The 11,587-nt window shown below is 35.8% G+C and overlaps 1 protein-coding gene across 1 annotated transcript; it reads left to right on the top strand.

The window, feature by feature from the left end:
* The first annotated feature begins 1,394 nt into the window (after positions 1-1,394).
* LOC116189995 (E3 ubiquitin-protein ligase ATL6-like) lies at positions 1,395-2,827 on the top strand. The gene has a single exon (XM_031519663.1). It carries the CDS (start codon positions 1,444-1,446, stop codon positions 2,578-2,580), a length of 1,137 nt encoding a protein of 378 aa, XP_031375523.1. The 5' UTR covers positions 1,395-1,443; the 3' UTR covers positions 2,581-2,827.
* Positions 2,828-11,587: the final 8,760 nt, after the last annotated feature.

The raw sequence follows: 11,587 nt of genomic DNA, 5'->3' as shown, positions 1-11,587 counted from the left end.
TCCTGTATTAATTAGACCTATGATTCTTCCTTTTTTTAATGAAAAAGGAAGGAAGGAAAAAACTCGCACAAAGTTCCATGTTCGTATAAGTTCTCCTTTCTTTAATTAAGAGAACCAGGCATTAAATTTAGGTTATGTTTTGGGGAATGTACATATTCGATCATGTGCACTTGCCAGGACTTTGTGTTTTAGTCCTCATAGATTTTGATCAACACAAAAATGGAAAAAGCTCACTTCTCACATTGAAATGTTTGGAACATATATTTTATCATCGATTTGAATGATGCTGGTTTAGCTTAGTTAGGAGTTGCAAAAATTAATGGGTCATCCACGTAGCGACTACATTAAAATGGCCAATCCAAGCCACTAATTTTCAATTAGGAAGTTGGATGATAAAATGAATTCATGTAGAATAGATTATCAAAATGTAAATGATAAAACTAAAAGAGAATATAACTCAGTAACTCATGTTTTCGCCTAGTGACGTAGAGTCTCAGGTTCGATATCCATGTGAAACTCTTCGTATCATTTTATTAGATATTAAAATTTTTATTTCATTGTATTATGCTCATGGTCATCTCTTATAATATATATATATATATATATATATGATAGAACTAATAAGAAAACAAAAAGATTGAATCTGGGAAAAAAGAAGAATTTATTCGAAAGCCCTTATGTGGAATTAACATGCATACAAGTCCATTTTTATTTTTTTTCTTTTTCGGTAAGCCATTTTTCGACAATTAATTGTCTGATTATTGTCATTATTGTTTAGAAATGGAATGATAGAAGACAAATTCGGACATATTTTCCGCAGTTTCTGGAGCGCTTGCGATCGACGATCATCATCCATTACATTTACAGCAGCACAGAACATTTTCCCTAACTTCACGCAACCTCCCACGTGGCACGTCATCACTGACAATACTCTGATATCAGGGGCAAATATTCGGTGCTCGTTGCTCAGCTCACTTAGTCGTATCACATCCAATTAGCATACTTGAAAATGAAAAATTAATTTCAAAATGGACTAATGAGTTGGTTCATTCAAAATCGATAAACAACATTCAGTTGATATTTTTTTCAGCATCACGAATACAAGAAAATGCCAGAAAAATATGGGTCAATGGCAAATCGAGCTTTCACTGAACGGGATTTTAACCGTAGTGCAAGAGTTCAAAACTCATTAAAATTATCTCTGTGTTATATTAATAATCAAATGAGATCAATTTCAGCTATCGCTAAAAATAAAAGGCCAATCGCGAAATTCAAAAGAAGCTGCTGACTGTGGGGCCCACATCTCTTTGTCAAAAGTCCTCCACTCGCCGTCTTGTTCAACACGGCAGTCCCCCCACCCGAATTTATATTCCCCCCGCGTCCACACTCATCAGTCCCTTAACCCTCACCTCTCTCTCTCTCTCTCTCTCTCTCTCTGACATTATGAAGTCCTCCGGCGGTCCACGTAGCTCCCTCGACGCCGCAAGTCATGGAAGCGCCTTCGTACTACTCGTGCTCGCCGCCTCGATCCCGATATCTGCGGCCCAGCCCGCCGGCCCCGACGCTCCCAACCTCAACTACGCACGCTTCAGCCCTTCCATGGTCGTAATCGTAATCGTCCTCGTGGCCGCCCTCTTCTTCATGGCCTTCTTTTCAATCTACATCCGCCGCTGCTCCGACTCCAACGCCGCCTCCGTCGCTGCTCGGCCCTCCGCCACCGGCCGCTCCCGTCGGGCCCAGCGCGGCCTCGACCAGTCAGTCATCAACACCTTCCCCACGCTGGAGTACTCCAAGGTCAAGGGTCTCAAGATCGGGAAGGGCGCTCTCGAGTGCGCTGTGTGCCTCTGCGAGTTCGAGGACGACGAGATGCTCCGTCTGATCCCGAAATGTGACCACGTCTTTCACCCCGACTGCATCGATGCCTGGCTCGGCTCCCACACCACTTGTCCGGTCTGCCGTGCCAACCTCGTCCCCCAGCCGGATGACTCCATCCCTCCTATCCCCCAGCTCGATGGCGAGCCTGCAGTACCCGAGCCAGAGGAAAACCGGGAAGTTGACTTGGAACAAGGCGAAAGACCGCAAGAGGAGGTGCCGCAAGTTAGCTTGGAGCCTCCGGCTCCGGAGATCAAGAATTTGAATCGGAGCCGCACACGCGGGTCAAGGTCGAACAGGATACGCCGGCTATTCCCGCGATCACACTCGACCGGGCACTCTCTAGTCCAGCCAGGCGAGGACACCGAACGTTTCACCTTGAGGTTGCCAGCCGAAGTGAGGAAGCAGATTGTGAACCGGCAGCTGAACCGGGCGATGAGCATGGTGGTTCTGCCAAGGGAAGGGAGCTCCAGGAGAGGGTACAGGACCGGGGAAGGGAGCAGCAGGGGACGGTTCTCAAAGAGGTTCGACATGTTGTCCCGGTCAGTCCGTCGTTCCAGTAGGTGGACGTTCAACAGGGTCCCTAGTTTTTTCTCAAAGTCGGGGTCGCTGCGATCTCCAAGGGTAGCAGCAGATAGCGGGGAAGGGACTTCGAGTAGACCGGCAGAGGTGGTTTTGTCTGGTGAAGCCGCGCGACCACCGGTCTAGCTAGCTAAATCAGCAATTTACAAGATACATAATTGTTTGTAACTAGGGATTAACGGCTATGTCCAATTTGTAAAAAAAAAAAATGCGGAGGACAGATTCTTTTCTTTTTTTTTGTTTTTTTTTAAATCACAAGATGCTATTATCCCGGATGTACTTTTAGTAAATTTTAAAGTTTTTAATGCACACCACTTGGTATCTGGAGACCAATTAGGTCCCAAATAGTTAAAGTTCAAATTGAGCCAGCCTACTAAAGAATAAAGTCCATTAATCTAAATTTTGTCCATTCAAAAGGCTTATTTTTGAAATCTTGTTAAAGAAGACGGACGTTCAATCACTTGAACTAATCTATGCGTTTGTAAACTTTGCAGCCGACATTATAGGTAAAGCCAAACAATCTTTTTTTCAATTTACAATTCGTGTGCGTCTAATATAAGGAAATGGAAGTGTCAAATCTGGAATCTTATCATTATGAAGTAATGCGGCATATACAATGCACCCTCTTTATCAATATATGTATATATAGATATAGATATGTTTTATGTTCATGTTATCCCCAATGTATGGCATGTAGTTTGGAAGAGATGGTCAAGCCGAGTCAGCCAAATCAAGCCAAGCGAATATATATATATATATATATATATATATATCGGGATTAATCCAATGATGAAGACTGAAATGGCAATATTGAGAGTTAGACCGAGTCAGGAAATCATTTGCCTCCATTAGAGAAGCTTCGAATTTGATTAATTAATTTGTTTGGGTGGAAATTCCATTTTCTTCTTTATTTTCCAGATGACCTTAGCATTATTTAGATGATGAACTGGTCGTTTCTTGCTAGTCAAAGAGAAGATTGCCAAACCTTTAGGATCCAATATAGAAATTGCACCTTGAGATTCTCAAGTCTATATAATATGATGCGTGACCATACCGAAAACTAGGCTATCTATATAAGGGGGTTCAAAGCCAAAAAAATTATGAACTAATCACGAAGCTAATGCACACTTTTTTTTTACTATTGGCCAACTACACCCACTTTCAGTTACTAGATCTTGTAGAAGAAATTAGAATAGATTCCAAAACAATGGATATATTTTAATGTCTCTGTGAATCCAATGCTTATTCCTTTCTTGCGATTAAGAAGAACACAAGGTACCGATGATATCGTTGCTCATTAATGCTCTCCTGCCTCTGTGTGAAATTGACACCTAAATGTTCATCTTGAATCATCTAGATTTCGCATATGTATGTCTTTTTTTTTTTCATGTGCGCAATTTAGTATCCGAAAATATTATAGCCTTGATTAATTCAAATTCGAGTTTAGTAAATCCATTAAAAAGTATAACTCTCTTAATCACGGATCTTCTCCAATTAAAAGAACCTAAGACCTTGGATATGTATACATATATATATATATATATTACTTTTTCTTCACGAGAAGGCTTTACTATAACTTTTTTTTTTTTGGTGGTTGGTGGGTTATGGTTCAGTGGGCGATAATGGGACGTAAAAACTTAGGACAAATTTTGTAGAATAAATTCGAATAACAAAACCTTTTAAAATCTAGATTAAAAAATGAGTGCCACTTTGTGATTGGAAAAAAAATGGTGCCATTTTTCTTAATTTTTTAATTTTATTTTATTCTGGTAAAATTATTATGAGGGTCTTTCAACCTATTGATTAAGATCAATTTTGCTCAGCTGGCAGGTCTACGAGATATATTTTTTGAGTTTCAATCTCATGTATTGCAAGTAAAAGAGTTTTGCTATTTCAACCGATTTGATTCTGCTGAATCAGACAGATAGGGCAAATCTATAATGATGTCAATAGTTAGGGGCAGCTTCACAAACAGACACATTTGGAGGTTTTTCATCTGAAAATTTTTGGAGGAAATATATAGGGTCTACTTACTTTTAGAAAATTGATTTTCACTTTTCATTTTTAATTTTTCTCCTTTTCTAAATTTATTTTTCCATAGAAACATATAAGAATATGTTTACTAATGCTAAGTTAAAAAATTTTCTAATATAAGAATAATTGGAGTAATCACCAAAAAAAGATGATATAAAATAAATTTATAAATATAAAAGTCAATATAAAAGGAAAACTATTAATTAGAATATAAAAAAGGAAATAGTGGACAAATGAAAAATTAGAGAACTAAAAAAAGAGCTTCTCTATTTTATATAAAATTTAAAATAATGGAGAAGAATATTTTCTTTGAAAAATTAATTCAATTAATATAAGTAAATTTATTCTTTGTAGATTTTCTATTTTTAGAAATGTTTCCTAGAAAATTAGAGAATTATTCAGAAGCAAACGGCCATAAATTCCCCAGGAAAAATGAGCAGTGTGCCAATGCCAATAGCTTCATATATTGCGGTTGACTTTTTCATTGCTTTGCAAAATGGATAAAATATACCCCTGACCCTTTTTTAATGTAGTTTGCGTGAAAACCCCTAAACCAAGGCGCCCTCGAGGCACCGAAGCCATTGATGGCACGTTTGATTTAATGGTTAAAGAGAAATTCAAGTATTCACTCAATTCTGGATTCGAAACTCCTTAGATCCACTGGAAAGTTTTTGACGTGATTATCCATTTCATACATTGTCGGGAATTCACGGAACCTCAGTGATTAGCCGGGCCTAGACGCCTTGGGTTAGTTAAAAAAAAAAAGGCGACTACCTTGACTTTAATGATGCTGTTGGATGCATTGGCCAAAAACTTGGCCTTATATTTTCTTTTATCATTTTTTATGCAATCAACAATATAATGCTGTGATCAGACTGCAATTTATCCATTGCATAAACCTCCAAATCATTCTGGATGGACCGTCCGAATTTTTCTAATTGTCAAAATCAACTTTTAATGTATTTATCTTTGAGCAAGTTAGATATATATATATTGTTAAATTCATGTTAAATTTACAAATGACTGGTCAGATTGTATTCAATCCAAAAGTTTAAATTGATGAATTAATGAGATAATGAACCTAATCATCATATATCTCCATAATTTTTTTTGTCATATTAGTTACAACTCTTAACTCTACGTGATTAATCCCTTTCTTTTAATTTCTATGAAGACGCATTTTACCTCATCCTTCATTTATCATGTTGGGTTTGCATGGAGAGGTGTCTTGTGCCTTCACGGTTTCATCCTTCTATTCCCTTATCATGTTGGTCTTTTATCTACTTGGCTATAAAATTTTTGGAGCTTCTTGGATACGTACTTTCGATTGTGGCTGATTTTAGTCCTTCCATCGACATCGTTAATAATGTGACATTTCACAGCATCATACTACATTAACCTATCATTTTTCTAATACACATGGTACTACCACACTATGCCAAGTCAACAAGGCTACCACCAATGAAAAACAAAAGATAATCTTCTCACTATTTTTTATTGAACAACCTTAAATTTACTAAGTGCAATTGTACTAATAGGGAAGATTATACGAAATCTTAACATATCTTGTATTTTAGGAATGTTGGTCGTCATGATTTACCTTGTATAAATCATGTATTTTAATCATGTATAGATATTTTCCATATATAAAACGTTATATATGACTATATATTATAAAGAATATTGGGCTCATACAAATTTGTGCTCATTTCCACTTAAAAATTCAAGTTGATAAGTATTTGTATCCGAGTCTCATATAAACTCACATTCATTCTTTTATTTTTTCCATATGGGATTATATTTTACCCGCCCTCACGTGCAACATGTGGTCTATTTCTGCTTACACGTTGACACGTGCCCTTAAACATCTGCACTCAACAACTGAGCTTGAGTTGCTCTCAATACTGGCCTCACTCAACAATTGACCTCGAGCTGCTCTCGATACTGTGTTGGCGTAATGTAAGCCATATGGGCATGAGAAAGCATAATCCGCTATGATATCATATCTTGTATTTTAAGAATGTTGGTCATTATGATTTACCTTGTACGGATCATGTATTTTAGTAATGTATAGATAATATTTTGTATAGATAATTTCCATACATGACTAAAATATTATCTATACATTACTAAATGCATTATCTGTATGAGGTAAATCATAAATCAACATTCTTAAAATACAAGATAGGCTAAGATTTCGTATAATCTTCTCTATTATGTACCATCACTTATTACTTTGAATATGATGCGTGTCACATCAGGGTACTAATATTTTTTTTTACATAAAATTAATAATAAGTTTCAATGAATTGCGTAATTTGACTCTAGTGAATTATAAATTAATTATATCACTTTATCAATTGGATAAAACAGTATAAAATACCGCATCAGAACTGTAACGATTAGAGATCAAATTTGACCAATTCACTATGCGTATTTCTGGGGTCAGGTCTAACAAAAATTGTATCAAATAAGTGGTCATGCGGCGCGCCATAGATTAAACACACATAACAATAGTTAATTGATGGAATATTAATGAATTATTGATGATATTAGTGGAAGGACTGGATTAGCTGGCCCCAATGCAGGGCCTAAGTTTTCCTCTGATAATCTATTAAATATTCGGACGATATTTCATTATCATACCATGTAATTAGTAAAGAAACAACGACACTCCTTATTTTTAAAATATGACACAACTATCATGCATCCCTAATTTCGTTGATAATTTGACTTGTTATCAGGGGTTCTCATCGCCGCAATGAGACTACTAAGAATTATTTTTAGTTTCTAAAAATAAAGTTAATCCTGAAAATTTCATGAAATTATAAAAGCGACGTTTGAGAGCAGATTTATGCTACAGTCTCTCTATGCCTCTCGGACCTCTGATGACCTGACCAGAAGGGATTGCGATCGGCTGTGAGCGTCACGGTCTGATCTTCCCTGACCAGCCACCACATCCCCTCTCGTTGCGAAGTAGCTGGTGACGTCTCCATCCTAGGGGTGGAACGATGGTTGAGGGGGCACCAGTTAAGCCAGGTACTATATATACCATTCAAAGTAAGGCTAGTAGGTATCTTAATTATTTTAAAAGGAGGGAGCGTCGGTATTCTCTTACAAAATCATACAGATATCATTGTTATTTACCCTAAATATTTGGTTTCGGAAACAAAACTATCCCGTTTGGAGTACAAAATTAAGGGTCTAATATCCACCAAAACAAAAATTGAGGGTCTAATGATAATTAATCAAGATCGACGGGGACGAGTACATCCAACTTGTGGACACTAAATTATGTGGATGAAATAATTTTAGTCAAGCATTATTATTATTATTATTATTATTATTATTATTATGATTATTATTACAACGACCCACCGCCTACAAGATCTCTTTACCAGAATGACTAATGCGTTAGGCGCCTTATGCAAATTAGCCTAAACATATTCAAATAACATGCTAGTTCCAATTGCCAAACCCAGCTATTTCATGTTTCAAAGCTTAATGAGGAAGGTAAGGCGTTTGTTTACAACTTAATTAGGTAAGTGCTTAAAAGTTAGTTATTGAGGAAATAAGTAGGAGAAAAAGAAAAAGATGAAAGATAATGAGCTCATTTACTTAATCATTAAGTCAAAAATCATTTAGCGAGTAAGCGAAATTTTTTAACTTAATGAAATAAGTAATTTTTCACTTATTAGTGCTCTCTTTTTCTCAAAAAACATTTTCTCATATATCATTCGTTCTCTCTTCCTATACATTTCTTTATTTAACTAATTAAGTGCTTAATTTTTTAAGCACTTAACTTATCAAACACTAATTACATGGTGATTGTTGCACCCTTGTTTGGGCACAAGTTCGGTTATTATGATGGCATCTCTAAATCTTGGCTTGTAAAAGCAACTTGTCGTTCAATCCAGATCGTATTTTTTAACCATGTTCTACTTTAGGGGACCTAGGTGGAGAATCAAGTTCCGGCACAAGTTCATTTGGACTTCTGCTTTGCATAATCTTAACTAATATTTGGATTTGTCTCAAATTAAAAGTGGGCTTGTTATGTTAGCTGCAATTCCATGAAGGACATTAGGTATTGTCAATCTGAAATTGGATTCGTCAGAACTTTCTGCAGGTATGGGCTCGTTGCCTGATTATTCTATGGCCCAATTTGATGCTTCTAAATAGAAGCCCATGGTCCTTTCAACACTTGCTGACATCACTTTAAAGTTTAAAAATCATGGGCTTTTATGGAACGATGAACGGAAGCAAAATGTCACGCGACAAAATCTTGATGTAGTGTTTACACGAATGTTAGTTCTTTCAGCATGAAGAAGTAAATTTTTTTGAAATCATTGATCGGAAACATTCATTATAAATGCCAAAAGCTATTCGGTCTCCTCAAAGAACTACTTATGATGTCTTTATATCATCAAATTAACTTTTCATGATGTGAGTTTCACATAAAGAGTTGATTCAACGGCTTGTAGATGTAAGAAAACGTTCAATGAAAGTGTCCAATTTTATCCCTAAAATTATGCATGAATATAATGTATACTAGAATGTCCATTTGAGTTAAATAATACACGCAAAAATAAAATTATTCGAAAGAAAAGGGTAAAAAATGCGATCATTCTTTACATTTTTCCGATGATGCAACTGACCCAGTCAACACGGCTAGGCCTATGATGGGAAGCTCGTTAGCCTCCATGTACAACAACTCGACTACTAACTTCGTCGATTGAAAATTTAACTGAACCAGATTACAAAGACAAGCCCAAGACGAACTTGATCGACACAGGAACTGTATCATCGCGGAAGTTAACTGAACCAGTTTCCTCCTTGTAAGATCTCATCAATTGAATGGTGTAGAAATTCTATCCACGACATGAAATGAATCTCGGGCTTCATAACTTCATATGCGCAGACACTCATTTAGCATATTTCGTGTTGGGAAGTGAAGAGAGATGAGGAATTTATTATATCAATACCATGTCAGGCCAAAATCAAAGTAAGGCAATAACCTGCTCTTGGTCGTACTCTGTCACGTACCAGACCAACCACTCCATCTTCTCCTTTTATCAGGAATTACGGATGCCATGTTCCCTGATGTTTTGTCTAACAAGAAGCCTCCAATGCTAGGTGATCTGTTCAAACTCATCGGGCATTCATTCAAACACTGCGGTCCGTTCAAATTCGTTAAATAGTTATCATATACAGATATACACATCGCATGTAATTCTTACTAAAATCTAATCGGACAAATTTTATGTGAAACTTATAATCCGACAGAATCGACAATCGCACATGAAGCACGGACGGCTCGATCCACTCGGGGGGGTTTTGTCAAGTTCTCGCGGACAACTGTGAATTCGACGTCTCCGTCTGTTTGCTCGTTGTTAGGTAGATATCTCTAATCTTTAAGCTTTCAATTGAAGCATTGAGCTGAATAATTTAAAAGTCACTTCTTGAGCTGTTTGATTGATTTCGATCCATAGTGCGACTGTCCTACATATCACTTCTTAGGTGGCCAATTAAATCTATAGTCATTTCTTTGCACACGTTTCCACTTTAGAGTTGATTGTTAATTTAATCTTCTCCTTTTCCCACCTCTTATATATATGTCTATATATATAAATCTTTTCAGTTTTCTACTTCTTGTGATTTAGGGAAAGATTGGCTAGCTAGATATCTATAGACACTGCGACCCTACCATGAAAGCTTAGTCCATTATGTTGTGGACCGTGAAATTTTTTCTTTTTTCTACCAGAGTACATCGTAAACCTGCTATCGAGGAAAAAGATAAAATGAGGAAGTATGGAAGCTCACACTCACTTTTATGTCACGACTCGGGAACTCTTGATTATTCCTATTCGAAAGCAAGTTTCATAGTATAAAATCATATTTCGTTGTTGATCTTTAGATTTACATGGGAGGTCATCAAGATGTTTTGCAAGTTTGCTTTTGAATGAACTCTTATTGGATTTCTATTATGCTTATACGAAATCAGATTTATTTTCATTTAAAAGTTAAAATTGATGAGTGACGATACCCAAATCATATATGAATCCATGAATTTTCTTTTTATTTTCTGATGTGAAATTTATCCCATTTTACTCCTCAACAAATATAATTACTAGTAACTTTTGTGGTTTTCAATAATTTTGTTGCCCTTATTCATATGGATTTGGGCACTGCGATTCTTTATTTATTTGAAAAAAAAGGCTTTATTATCCTATTGCAAATTGCGATAACATTTAATCATGTGTCTGGGCTACCGTACCCATATTATCAGTCTCGGTTACTGTATAACTCGAAAGTGGACCACTTGGTGAAAAAGCCATTTGGTCGAATATGAAGAAACAAGGGAAAAAAAGTTAATTACTCAAAAAATAACAATTTATATATATATATATATATATAAATATAATATTACCTTTAAAAATAGTATAAAAATATACTATCTTTTTATTTTTTTAAATATAACACGTTTTTTTGAAAATAATGTAAAAAAATACGACATTTGTTTTATTATTGTACTGCAAATTGCGAGTAACATTTAATCATGTATCTGGGCTACCGTGCTGATATTAAGTCTCGGTTACTGTGCAACTCGAAAGCGGACCACTTTGAGAAAAAAGCCATTTGGTTGAATATGAAGAAATAAGGGGAAAAAAGTGATTAATTACTCAAAAAATGACGATCTTTATTTTTTTAAAATATAATAATATCTTTAAAAAATAGTATAAAAATATATGACTTTTGTAATTTTTTTTAAATACCGTATCGCCTTTTGAGAGCTATACAGAAAGACACGACCTTTATTTTTCCCTAAATATAGCATTATCTTTAAAAAATAGCACAGAAAATCACGATCATGTAATTCAAGTACGACATCAACTATTTGTCAAATGAAACGGTAACAGCCAACGACATCTCGTGACACAATATAATCGGACGAGTGGATCCTATATATTTTTATTTAGTTAAAAAATAATTATAAAAATTAAAAAAGATTAAAAAAGAAGATTTTTTTCTAAAGAAAGAAAAGGAGCGGATTGTAAATTACAGGGGTGCAATCGGGGCTCCCCCCACAAAATGAAAAATC

This window comes from Punica granatum, unplaced genomic scaffold (genome assembly GCF_007655135.1).
Source record: "Punica granatum isolate Tunisia-2019 unplaced genomic scaffold, ASM765513v2 Contig00060, whole genome shotgun sequence".
In the NCBI taxonomy this organism is placed as follows: Eukaryota; Viridiplantae; Streptophyta; class Magnoliopsida; order Myrtales; family Lythraceae; genus Punica; species Punica granatum.
The sequence above is the reverse complement of the archived record's forward strand: the minus strand, read 5'-3'. Positions and strand labels throughout refer to the sequence as shown.

What these genes read in the sequence shown, in the direction of transcription:
- LOC116189995 (XM_031519663.1), top strand. Translation starts at nt 1,444, where the DNA reads ATGAAGTCCTCCGGCGGTCCACGTAGCTCCCTCGACGCCGCAAGTCAT.